Here is a 13474-nt window from a genome sequence, read left to right on the forward strand (position 1 = left end):
GTTACCCGGCGGCGCCGCCCGGCGGCCGCGGGCCGGGCCCGCTCCAGGGCGGCCACCGCCCCCCCCGCAGCGTTGCCGTGGCACCGCCGCCGCCACGGGCCGTCCCGCGCGTCACCACCGCGGCTGCCGCGGCCCAGCCCAGGGCAGAGGGTCCGGGCCGGCTGTAACATCTTCGTTCCACCCGCGCCGCCCGAGAAGCGCTCCCGGAGGGACAGAAAAATCAGCGCAGCACATCCTGCCCCACTCCCGGGAGCGAGCTGACCGCCGGCCATGGCCGAGGACTTAAGGAATCTGGTGGGCGCGGGGAGCGCCCGGGCACTGCAGGAGAAGCTGGAGAGCTGGCAGCAGGACTATGAGGTGGGTCCTGCCGCTCCTCGGGGCCGGGTTCCCGCGGTGACGGCGGGACGCGGAGCGGGGAGCGGCCGCCGCTCGGTGTCCCAGAGGCCGGTTTGGGAGTGCTGCCCCGCACGCGCACCTGGTTACCACGGTTCCAACACTTTTTAAGCACTTCCAGCTTCAGCTGTTTGGCTTTTTGCCCGTGACAAGGTTCCGTGAAAGCAAGAGCTGGAGGTTAAAAGCAAGGTTTGAGCGGCACTGGCTGTGTCTGGAGCATAGCTGAACGTTGTGGTGGAGACCAGCAGGTGGAAGGACCGCGGGTCAGGGTGTGTGCAAAAGGAATCGCTCTTAGCCCGGGAACAGTCAGGAGAACGTGAGGAAAAAGGGTGCTGAAAGTGAGAACGGGTTATCCGGCATCCAGCTGTTCTGGATGGGAAACCTCTTAGAGCTGAGAGGCTCCTGCAAGACAGCACGGCTTCCAAAGGGCTTCTGAAGGAGGGAAGTGGGAGTGAGGGAAGAGTTTCGGGTGTGGGTGAGGAGAAGGCTGCTGGTGGCTCCTCCACGGAGGAGTCAGCGATAACAGGGGACTGAGGAAGTGCAACAGTAGAAACAGTAGAGAAGATGTAAACTTAGCGAAAGATGAGTTGAAGGAACCCAAGACTTCACAACTGTGACTTTTCTCAGTGGAAAAAATCTTGACAGAGTTCTCACTCGTGCATCCCTAGGTTTCATTAGCTTCAGGAGACGGATAGTTGATTTGGTCACGAACCTTTAACCACCTACTGCGTACTGTTGTTGATAAGAAAAGGTGTTGAGCAGAGATCTAGCCTTTTCAAGGGAAATTAAATATTTTTTTTACTTTGTGGTAGGTAGGAGTTACAGGATGTTAATAGCCAGTGTAACTCTCTGTGGGATTTGTGGCAAAGAAGAGTTTTAAGTATTTTGAGAGTAGCTGATAAAGCTACCACAGAGAATGCCAGAGCAGGAAGAGCAGTGGAATGCATTTTACAATCTTGCAAATGGATGGTGCAGGTAGACCTCAGAAGGGCTGAGGAGTAGTGGGAGATGAATTCTCTGTGATAAGTGAGTTGTAGGTACTCTCTGAGGTCTTGGGCAATGAACATGAACAGCTTCAGGCTGCTGGTGCAGAAAAAGAGGAGGTGGCAGATGGAAGCACCATGGGTGTTATGTCGCTGTAATGAACTGGAAAAATGCACTTTGCAGCCGTGTTCTGGTGGAGGTGAGCAGGTTGACTGTGCTCCCCAAGGCCAGAGGAAAGCATGTTGCAGCAATCAAAATGCAAGCTGACACGGACATGAATGAGAATTTCAGCTGTTTTGGAAGCTTGTAAAACCCATATGGTGTCATTAGAGCCTGAAAACCTACAGGGTGATCTATGTGGAAGGTGCTATGCAGGCTACAGATAAAGATTAAGGAAGCAGGTACAAACTATGTGTTCTCCTGGCAGGTGCAGTAGTATCCTACTCCTTTTCAAAATTGCATTTCTTGAAAGTAGTGTAATTTTGCTGTTTCCTAGGCATAGTGCTGGATTTTGCCCCTTCTTCAGTATTTTTTTCAGTTCGTAACTCTTAAAAATCAGATGAAATTGCATGGAGGCCTCATGTGACTGCTGACAAAGCAAGATAATAGCCTTATATGTATTATTTTAGCTAATATGGAAAACCAGATTTTGGACTAATATGTTTTACTTTTCATCCAACAATCTGCTATATTGTTATTTTAATAACTGTTGAATGGTTTCAACTCAGATCCACAATTATAATGATTCTTCTTTTAGAGGCATTTGTGATTGCAACTTCCTTCCCCATTCATAAAGAAGTTTTCTCAGGTAGTGAATTAACTGGGTGATATAAGTCCTGATAGTGATAGAAGTTTGATGTTGTTCATTTGCCTGTTAACAATGTGAACCTTAAAACAGATGAGTATTCTAGAGGATGTAGTAAGAAAAGGTTGTGAAGATGCAATTATAGGGGAAAAAATGTCATGATCGTAACAGGAATAACTTGAAGTAAGAAAACCCCACAGATATAGTAATACACATTAATTTACAGATTAATTCCTCTGGTGAGAATCTGAACCGATGTTGTGAAATATTAGAATTGAACACCAAGATTCAAAAACAGCTCTTCACAATTCTCAATGAAACATCTCGAGAAGGTAAATCAGTGCCTTGTTTAATTACTAACACTTTTCACATGTGACATTTTTTCAAACTCTGGCTCTTTCTGTAAGTATTCTCACAATTTCTTAATGTATGTATTTTCTTAGATGGTAATAATGAAGGTGCAGAAACAATAAAAAACCGTCTCTTACCACAGCTGGGGACTTGTTTTAACTGTGCTACTTCAGGAAAGAGCTTTGAGAACAATCTCTCCGTCACTCAGGTATGCATATTACCATGTGAATTTATACCTGCAGACGAACTTTAATGACTTCTGTTAATAATAACCTCCCTACCAGATTTTACTTAATGTAATACATTCTTAGTTGCTCACGGAGACACCTTTGGAGACATGCATGCTATTATATAGGAATTTGCATTGTAAAAGAAGTCTGTGTTATTGTACTGTTTTCCTTTCATCAGTAAAGATTTGCTATGTTTACATATGCAGAGACATCATAGAAATATTTAGGCCATATCTGTATTAGAAAAACCTAACACTATGTGAAAATACACATGTAAGCTGAAAGTGTGCATACATTAGTCTGTGAACTCCCTTTATTTTTTTTTGAAGGAAAAAGTCTTGGGCTATCCTAACATTATTTCCAGAAGGGTTAAATAAAAAGTGCTCATGTCCATCATGATACCACCACATTCCTGCTGTGATATTTGGAGTTAGTATGTATTTGATATTTACTGAAAGGATTGTAGTATTAACAGTTTGGCAGAAAAGATAGATCTGTTGTGGTTTTCTGCTTTGAAAGAAAATAGGAACATTGGCCAATGTAGACTGTGGGAAAATACTCAGAATCCTGAGGTTTAACAGTGATGTCTCCATGTTTTCTAATTTCTCATTTTTGTACCTCCTCTGTCAAAATATTTCACAGTTAAAATAAGCACAAATGAAAAGTGATATCCCATAAGAGTCAGATTCTAGTATAATGCAGGAGCAAGATTCTGCCAAAACCCCAAAATATAAAATAATGATGTTATTAAATGACAGTACACCAGGTGTGCCAGTAACAGGTTTGTCATTGCATGTGACATTCAAAATTTAAAGAAGAGCCTGCTACACAATTACTTATTTAATTCCAGTAGTATCAGGCAACTTTGTAGATTGTTAAAGACAGAACTGCATGTGTAGTAGTGAGCTTTCTGGAATGACAATACTTGCCTCCTCTGTTCTAATAACTTTTTCTGTTCCTTTGTGAACATGAATTACCAAAAAGTTTACTTGAGTTGGTGATATAGCCAATCAGAAGTTGACTAACTGTGCAACACATCTGCAGAATGCTTTGTTCTGATGATGTGTATACAAGCAGTAAATCTGCATATACAGACCTTCCATAAGTTCTATCATGAGGTAAAAAAAAAGTAAATATTTTTCTTAACATAATTGAGCCTCTGTTTGGTGTGCCTGGAAGGGATTGCTTATGTCTCTAGACAGTATGTGATTGCTTTTCTTCTCAGTTTCTCTAGAAATGGTCATTACTGAAATCTTTAGAAATACATCTGCTGATAATTCTCTAGTATATTGCTGAGGGATTCTGTAAGGTAGTACATTCAAACAGTGTGACTTTGTGTTTCCTGGTAGGATTCAGTTGGGAGTGAGATGCAGCTGAGAGAACTGGACACCACACCTGAGACTTGTCCACTGCAAGACCTGGAGGAAAAACTGACTTCAACTCGTCTGCAGATCAACCAGATGGAACAAGAGTAGGGAAATTAACTGTGTTTCTTTTATTTGCTTTTTGTTTTTCAACAAGCCACATTTTTCTCTTGACATCTAAATACTGATGGAGATTTGTAAAATGTTTCATGTCTGGCTTACAATCAGAGCTTCAAAATGTATCTAGGCTGTATATTGTGTATGTATGTATCCAAAGTGGGCTACAAATGCTACAGTCATACACACATTTATAAATTGAATTGTTAGGTTTTGCTAAGTGACTAGGACTGAACAGTTTTTGCCTAATTACATAAAACATACTTTGTGGAGCACTGTAGTCTCAAAATTACTAAATTGCTTCAGATACAAATTTGTGTGGTTAATACCAGTTCCAGGGCCATTTTAGAGATAGCTCCAAGTGGCTTCTTGTGCATCCTATTAGCGTGAGAACAATAAATGTTCACAGGTCTTGGATCAGTACAATAAGTGATGTAATTTCATGTCCTTATGGAATGTTTCCAAGACTATCAGTTTGAATTTTCCCCATACCTACCTTTAGAACTCATCTTTCCAAATCTACTTTTCTTTCTGAGTTGTTCTTTATAGTAGAATTCTTTAGCCCTCTTTTACTAGTACTTAGCTAGAAGTCCTTCCTGAAGGAGCTGACTAAGGGTGTCCATGGGATTGGACAGTCTTTCCTCTTAGCAGATGTTGCTCATCTTATTACTGTGGTCCTCTCAGTCAGCCTGCTCCTTAAAAAGCCGGAAGAGGAAGCTTGTTGACTGATAAGTGTTACAGCTTTCATTGGTTCAGATCCCCAAAAATCTCACCAGGATCCTTCGGTAAAGAAAAGGACAGACTGAATACCTTACAAGTAAATAGAAAGCATCCTTCTCCCCCCTACACTTTTGGAAAGAGGAAACAACAGTAATACCTGTATTGGGAGAGAAAGCAGAGACGTTGAGATACTTTTTAATACTAAGTAAGAATAAAGGACAGAAGATAAACTTGTTTAACTGGTTGCCTGCCAATGTTTAAGAAACACTGCTTCTCTTGGGGCCAGCAGGAGAAGAATCATTAGCTTTTGATATTACTTGAATAACTTCATTGGTGATACCCTTTGACTGACTACTACATTCCAGCGAAGAAAAGAGCCCTAGTACCCCATAGAGAAAATACTTAGGTTCTTAATCTTCCTTTGGAAAGAAAACTGAGCTGGTTTAGTTAAAATCTTAAATATGAGAAAGAAAACAGTTTCTTTTAGACCTCATCATCTGAGCTAGCATAAGGACACCCGGTGTTATTGAGTGATTTCTCCTGTTACATAGAGTGTGGTGTATCCACTCTCCTGCTACAGTACACTTTTACATTTTTAAGAGTCTGCTTTGGAGTATGCTTTTTTGAATTCTTGATTTTTCCTGTATTTCAGCATAAGGAGTTTGCTCAAAAATGTTCCTCTTTTTCTGCTCCTTTTTTTTGATGATGAGGATTAATTGATAGATGGTTTACACTGATAGAAGGGCATCTTGTGACTGACTTTATTCTGTGTGATTAAGTCTGAACACTTCCCGTACCGAAGAGGAGGATGCCCTGAAGAAGTTAGAGCGTCTGAATGACTATGAGCATCAAATTCAAATGCTGCGGGATGAGATTACTATCCTGGATGCCCAAAAGTCTGTTCTCCAGAGCAGGTAGAGGAGTTATTAGAGAAGTCACTGAGTTATAGAAATTGTTCATGTTAGGTAGCATGAATTCCCTCCTCATTTGAAACTGAAGAATAAACAAAAGTTGAGCTTTTGCACTTTGTTATGAGGGAACATAAACTCTGGCTGATTTCTCCTAGTGCCCAAATATTTTAATTTAAAGCAGTTAAGTTTTAGACAAAACAGCAAATAGTGCAGCTTTGAAAAATACATTGACAGCAACTGTATGGAATAAAAAGAAATGGTTAGGGTTTTTTTTTGATGAGTCCTCTGAACACTGTACTATTACAGGGCAGAACTTGTTATATTCGCACTTGTTTGACTTCAGTCAAAGTACGGAAAGAGGAACAAATCTCCAAATTATTACGGGTTAGAAGTGTGTTTCCCCAGAACAAAGTGCTTGTCTGTACACACTTTAGGAAATACTTTATTTTTACTGTTTATGTTTTAGCCCATAAAATATGTTGATACAAATGCCTTCATATTAGACTAAACAGCTGCAGCTTCTCTAATTGCATTGGCTCAAAATCTTAGCTCACCTTGATAAAAATTAAATTGACTCAAAACTCTATGCTAGGGAAAAACGTCTGAGGACGGTGAATTGACCTCAAGCTTCTTTACGTGTCTGTTGTAGGCTCGCACGGAGCCGCTCTCCTTACAGACGCAGTGGGGCCAAGTCACAGTGTTCCCTTCGCCCGAAGAGCTGGTCACCCGGCCGAGCCAGGCACATCAACGCTTCCCGTCGCGCCTGCCTGGTGGCTCGCTTTGGTTTCATTTATGCTCAGGAACGCTTCGATGCAGAGACCCTTTTGAGGACTTACATCAGTGACGTGGAGATGGTGCAGAGGATAATATACACTGCAGCTGTGGTAAGAAAGAAATAATATTTCTTATTTTACAGTGTATAAGATGACTGAATAGTTCTGAAAAGTAGCTGATTCCTGCACTGATTAACACTGCCTTATTTAGATGAATTCTTTTGGGAATACTACATTATATACTACAACAGTACAAAGATAAGAATTTTTCCATAGCATGCTTTCCTCTTGCCTGTAGCTGTGTGCTTTTCTAATTTTGTTGTGTCCCTTGAAACTACCTACATACCTCATATTTACTATGAGCTCAGTCTGAAGAAATTTGTTTTCATCTTTTCTGTACTTGATCTTCTTTTCTATAAAAATGATGTAGTACATACCTGAGTCAGAGAGACATTGTGTCTCTTAATATGTGTGATCCCAAGCACATTTAACTTACTGGAGGTTTTTTCCAACTGTCATTCAGTTTACACTCTCTAATTCAACCTTTTTTCCTGACAAACAAGAAGAGTTCCTGTCTGGTGTGTTGGGCTATGGCATGTAAAATGCTATTACTCTTGATATCTTTGAATGTGGTTGTATTGATCATGGGTGCGTGATGGAATCCTATGCAAATGTAGATGGTTAGATGGGAATCTTTTCAATCCTGTCTTCTGCAAAGAAGTTACACTCAATCAGAGAATTCCTTCCAGATGAGTTAACTTTCCCTTTTACAGCAGTGTTTTTTATTTCTCCTTATGATGATGATACTGAGTTAAGTTCATTTTCTCAGATAACTGATAAAAAATTAATTTCAGTCTTCTGGATTTAACTAGATGTTCTTTATGTTTGTAGGAATCTTTTTATGCAGCAAAGATGGCCTACTGGAAGTTCAAAATACATGTAAAAGAGGCTCTGTCTCTAAGTCACTCGGGGCCTGAATCACTTGAAGACGCTGTGCTGGATTATATAGTTTGCCACAAGGATGAGTATGATGTTCATGCCAGTGTCAAGGTAGGTCAACGGCAGTGGGGAAATGACATGTTGATCTATTTCAGGAGCTGTTAAATTCAGAATGTGTAAACTAGAAATGCACTGTAACCTGAAGAAGAAAAAAGTTATCATATGGATTTTGTCTTGTAGCAGTGTACTTTCCAAAATAATATTGCTAGGACTGGTATAAGTATGGGCTAGTAATCGCTTGTTTTATTTTTCTGTGACTAGAATTTCTCTGTCTGCAAGAATAATATTTTTGAAGATACAGTGTAACTGTGTTAATCAAATAAATGTAAGCTAAATTTCACATTTTTCTTGAATTTTGTTTTCTATTGAAAAGCTGCATCTCCTTCCTAAGATTTATGTCAATAATGCAGCTCATACTTAATTTCTGAAATAACAGTACATTCTTTCTGAAGCTATTATTTTCTGAAATAGTCTAAGGCAATTACTGTGAGCTTCTGATACTGATTTTTAAATGTAGAAAGCTGAGAGGCATATTTAGGATGGGTTTCCATACTTTCCTGTGAATGAAATTGTTTGTGAGTGAAAATTACTCAAATATGTTTATTTTCAGGAAGTAATTCGCTCTATGAACATCAACCCAAAGATTTCATTTCCACCAGAAATTGATTTCATCGTGCTCAGCACTTTGATTCAAGAGTTGTGCTGTTTGGCTTTTTCAATGCAGACACTCATTCCTCCTCTTGATGTTGCCTTTGGTATTGATGGAGAACTTTTCAATGAGAGCAAGTAAGAACTCTTAAAATTCAGTTAGATTCTTATTATTAAAAAAATCCATCAGGTTGTATAGTCTACTTGTTCCTTAATTAATATAAAGATTTAAGATTGCTAAACATTAATTTTGGGCAAATATTCCTGATTTATAGTTAATTTGGTATGTCTTTAAGGTTTTATGATAGTGTGTAAATGCCAGGATGTAGACAAGTGTTAACAGGTTTTTTTTTAATGAACAGCAGAGCAATTTTCTGGATAAACTTCAGTCTCTAGAACGTATTTAATTTATCATTTAAGAGGAAAATTATTATCAGCTTTCCTTTCCATGTTTAGTCTCTACCTGCCTTTTAACAAATATTTGCATCTTTATTCCTCCTTTCTGGCCTATTGTGTAAAAGTCATGTTTACTGAGATCTGGCAATTGGTGTCTGCTACCAAGATCGTCAATGTGTTTACTGCGACCTCCAGGCTGTGGCTGCTGTACAGCATATGAATGCTAATATGCTCCCATCTCTTCTGGTTTAGAGCTGAGCAGAAAGAAGAATGACTTTAAGAAAGGGAATTTTGTTTAAAAAAAAAATCACACCATAACATTGTTTTTTCTATAGGGTCAGGGCTGGCTCCTTTGTTAGCTGCCAGAGAACTATAGGGTGCTTCCATGCCTTCTAGAAAATTAATAGGATTGATAACTCAAACAAAAAATGCTCTCAAAAGCAAAAAAAAAATCCCCTAGATCAATAAAGAGGTTTCTAATAATAATTTAAAATAGAATGGAACACAGGTGAGGAAGTGCTTGAGAAGCCAACGAAAGAAATAGATAAGATGAAAGTAGCCTTTCAACAGGAAAGTGCAAGTCATACAGGACTGCTCAATGATCCTGTCTGAATACTGGGCAGTTAGCTGCTTGATGCCCAAAGCTATTGGCTGAATTAAGAAGGCAACAAAGCAATGGTATAGTCTGGGGATGCTTTCTCCACCTACTTGCTGTGTGTGGCCTTCAAAAAACAAGTGTAATATGTTTTTACGGACTGCTGCAGGAGACACATACTCTTATCTATCCATCTATATAGATAAATGTAGCATATATATGTTTACATGTATAGTGTGTATATGTGGTACACAGAGATGGAGCAAAACTTGTAGAAATTAAAATATCTCTGTTAGTTATGTGTGATACCATTCTATAAAGGGCTGCCCAAACCTCATCACACCCTGTGCCTTGCTTCATGCCTATGTTAGCAATATTGTTTTAATATAACTTGCTATGTAATACATTGCTGAAGTGTAGATGCATTGCTATTTTTTACTTCTGTTATTTTGTATTTGTTTTGAGCTTGAATCCACAAAGCCAGAGACTTCATTATTTAACCAATATTCCAGACTTATTGAGGTAATATATACCTGGTATGTTAACATAGGCCCTTGAATTAATTTTTCTTAGCTAAAATGTCACAGTTTCATTGTCAATATCTGAGGATCTTGCTAATAAAGTTGCCTCATGTCTCATAAGATACTAAGATGTACCTTTATAGTTGATATAGAGTATTTCTATAATATCCTTTATAGGAGTCTTGTTTTAGCAAGATATTTCAGGAAGATGGGATGACTATGCCTGCCAAATTGCTGCTCAGAAGATTTGTTATATCAGTGGACACAGGGGCCCTGGCTTGTATTGGGCTTATGCAAAAATATGGTCTGCTGGTCTCCTGAAGTGTGAGATGGCTTTATTGGAGTGCCTGTCAGTATAAGTAAACAATAGGTCCTGATAAATCTATCTTACAAGTGCATTTCCTTTACAGGATCACTTAAAGAATACTTATTTTTGAGATATGGAAAAATTGTCAAGAAAGATATTAGAGCTATAGCTAGTATTCTGCTTTTTATCAACATTTATGATTTGAAACATATTTATCTTTTGGCACTTATATGCAGACATTTCTTGTACTCTGTGTTTCAACAGGTACTATCGTAGTCCTGACTCAGATTTCACAGCTGCCTTTGTGGCCTATCACGTATGGCCTGCTCTGGTGGAAGATGGTATTGTAATTGTGAAGGGAGAGGTAGTCACTAAAAGAGTGTCTCTGGTACGTATTTTGTTAAGGATTATGTTAAGGGAAGTCATTGGATTTCAGCACTGTTTTTAAAATTTAAAAAGATAAGTTCTTAACTGTTCCCTGTGTGGGTGGAGTTGTATGTCAAATATCAGTTAGGTTTTAGTGCCTCATCCTTTATTTAGGATGAATAGTTCCATTTTCCTTAATGTATTAATTATGCAGGTGTATGATTATTGGCAGAGCCTGTTCTAAGGAGAAAGTTTACTGTGTTTCCTCTCTGTCCTCAAGCCTTGTCTCCAGCATGGCAAGTCTGCTTGCAGAGTCTGTCTTTATTAAACCCTCTCTCTCAAAAGAGATTTGTCAAACTCTTCTCTTGTAGTGCTTTCGCAGAAGTAAACTTAGAAGCAGAAGCTGCAGCTGTAGCACCCGTCGTCTCCTGTCTAGTCACGTAAGCCTCAGCTGAATGCTTATAGTATTAACAAATCAAGTATTTTAACTAGGAATGTAGGCAACCTATTAAAAAAGCTGATGTGCCACATGTACATTTTAACATTGGGAATAAATACCTTTGCTTGAAGGTCTTGAATGAGGTGAAGCTGAACTGACAGATAGTTATTGCCTGGTATAATGGTCAGTGGAGATACACAGTTGATACTTCTGAGAATTTAACTGTAATCTACTTCTCATGCAGTATCTTAGAATGATTTGCCCCTACTCCCCCTTGCTTCAGTACCCTTCAGAATAACTAATTGCGTAATTTGGAAATGTTTTAGTCATCTTGCAGTACATATACAGCACATAGTTTGTGCCTCCTGGAATTAGTAACCTAAATTTACTCTCTAATGCCAGAGTGGAACAGAAAAGAACTATAGGGTGAGCAGAAGGGGAAGACCTGAGGTGGTGCTGATAAGATATGTGAAACCTTAGCAGAGTTCTGTGTATGGTATAGTTACACAACATTTTTAATTATTTCTGTAAAAAACACATATATTTTTCTAATTTTTAGCCCATCTTATTAAATTGACATGGGTGCCCTCAACTTAAAATGTGAATATTGAAAATATGAGAGGCTTTGGGTATGGCTCACTTTTTTGTGCGTGTGTGGGGTGTGAAAAAAACTAGAAAGTTGTTGAACTTGACTTTGTAGCAGTGGAGCTGCATTGATAGACATGTGCAAGTTTTCTGAATGTTGATGGGGCCCCAGGAGGTTTTCTTGGGTGCAGTTTTTTAGCATACCTGAGTGTCCTTTCTCTTTGTCTTGCAGTCATTTCGAAGCCGCAGTTTTTCACCACTGAGGAGCAGAAGTAAGTGGGCATATTAGCTCATAAGGACTCATGGTTTTCGCATTAAGTCTTTGAATGATTAAGCAAAGAGACAAAATAACATGCTGAAGGTCTTGAACTCTAAAATACTTGTCTAAGTCTTATTTTTAAAATGGGCAGTCCCTTTCTTTCGTGTGTGTGGAAAAAGGCTGAAATTTCTGACTTGGAGGAGGGCTTGTTTTTTCACTCTACTCAGACCACTGTCATGAGTTCTCTCTGCTGGTTGCCTTCATTGTGGCCAGTTCTGTAGTAAGCAAAACTTGCTCCCTTCCCTACACAAGAGGCAGTTAGCTGCACACCTGCTGGCTACATGCCTTTCAAATTCCAAAGAGATTGCTAAGTGGAGACATGGAAGTGAGGGCTTTCAGACAGTATGAATGTGTACCTATCTTGAAGCCAAGCCAATTTAGAGATTTAGAAAATATAGTTGTACTAAAATGTACCTTTTTCTTCCATAGGGTGTTAACTAAATATGTTCCTGTGGTTCAGTACATCTGGATCCAACAACTTCACTAGTGCCTATTCTCTTCAGGAATACCTCAAATCTCTGAATAATATGAATGGCAATTGTCAGTTCAAATGGAGTTTGTGTTCAGTGTGTTTTTTAGAACTATAGAAGGCTTATTTATAATTTGACAAACTAATTTGACCCTTCCAATTAAAAAAAAAAAGTGCATGCAATACATGATCATGATCATTTGGCAAAATTTGCAAAGCACTGAGGAACCCGTGATGTAATCCTGCAGGTAGAGATTGAATTATTGTATCTAGAAGGTTGTCCACATATTCCAAATGTTGCAGTTTACCGTGATAATTTTGATTAAACTTGATGTTTAATATAACCTAAGTGGGGAATGTTGCAGAATGTTGAGGTAAGCTGTTACTTGAAAACTATGTAATTATTTGGTGCTTCTTTACAATTTTAGAAAATAGCAATAATCTAAGGATGTGCAGGTCTCACACATCAGCCTTTTAAATATGTCCATGGGTAAACTGCATTTTCTAACTACAGTGCAAAAGTTGCACAGAACAGTTGTGTGGAAGTCGCTGGGGGTAGAAATTAGAGGAAACTAAGAAGTTATATTCACATCCTAAAAGAGGTTACAATGGTACAGAAATTATAGGGTAAAATGCAGCTGCTAATCCCTGGATGGAATGTGGTCAACATGTTCCATGATAACTCCCCATACAGCAATAAGTACTTGCTACGAGGGCTGGAATGGAGTGTGGAGCGGAGTGGAGATGCCATGACCTCCCTCTATGGAAATCCTTGCAGAGAGAGGAACATAGTGGTACTTTGTAGTTGATAGGACCACATACCACCTGTCAACCAAGGGAGATAAAAGGAGATGTCCTGCTGCTGACCCAAGCCCTGTGGCAAAATATCTCTCCTTGGATGAACCTCCTCGGATGAACTTGTTTCATTAAAGCATAATTGTAATATTAATACACACCTCTATCCCAAAGTTATCCACCTCCAAGGTACGACTATCCTGCTCTGGGCGTGTGCCCTGTATTTTTTTTACTGTATCTTTAAAAGCTTTGCTTTTAAAGTCACTCAAGCTCCACCTAAACATAAAGAAATAGTATAAAAGTAAGTTGAGAATGGGAAGAAAATCAGGGAAGACTCCATCGTGACTGCTGAGATCAGTCGACGGGCTGAACCTGTCTTCTCCCCCA

General features: G+C 39.3%; 1 protein-coding gene across 1 annotated transcript; it reads left to right on the forward strand.

The window, feature by feature from the left end:
• Positions 1 to 66: 66 nt before the first annotated feature.
• On the forward strand, positions 67 to 12378 carry SPATA18 (spermatogenesis associated 18). The gene is made up of 12 exons (XM_027676373.1): positions 67 to 357; positions 2409 to 2514; positions 2626 to 2741; positions 4113 to 4234; positions 5744 to 5878; positions 6525 to 6759; positions 7540 to 7698; positions 8258 to 8433; positions 10379 to 10502; positions 10852 to 10920; positions 11737 to 11776; positions 12253 to 12378. The coding sequence occupies exons 1-12, from the start codon at positions 271 to 273 to the stop codon at positions 12258 to 12260; spliced, it is 1377 nt and encodes a 458-aa protein (XP_027532174.1). The 5' UTR covers positions 67 to 270; the 3' UTR covers positions 12261 to 12378.
• Positions 12379 to 13474: the final 1096 nt, after the last annotated feature.

Source organism: Neopelma chrysocephalum, unplaced genomic scaffold (assembly GCF_003984885.1).
Source record: "Neopelma chrysocephalum unplaced genomic scaffold, ASM398488v2 Primary Assembly neopelma1_42, whole genome shotgun sequence".
Lineage (NCBI taxonomy): Eukaryota > Metazoa > Chordata > Aves > Passeriformes > Pipridae > Neopelma > Neopelma chrysocephalum.

What these genes read in the sequence shown, in the direction of transcription:
- SPATA18 (XM_027676373.1), top strand. Translation starts at nt 271, where the DNA reads ATGGCCGAGGACTTAAGGAATCTGGTGGGCGCGGGGAGCGCCCGGGCA. An exon ending in ATCAACCAGATGGAACAAGA is followed by an intron (nt 4,235 to 5,743) that starts GTAGGGAAATTA and finishes TGTGTGATTAAG; the next exon opens with TCTGAACACTTCCCGTACCG. An exon ending in AAGTCTGTTCTCCAGAGCAG is followed by an intron (nt 5,879 to 6,524) that starts GTAGAGGAGTTA and finishes TGTCTGTTGTAG; the next exon opens with GCTCGCACGGAGCCGCTCTC.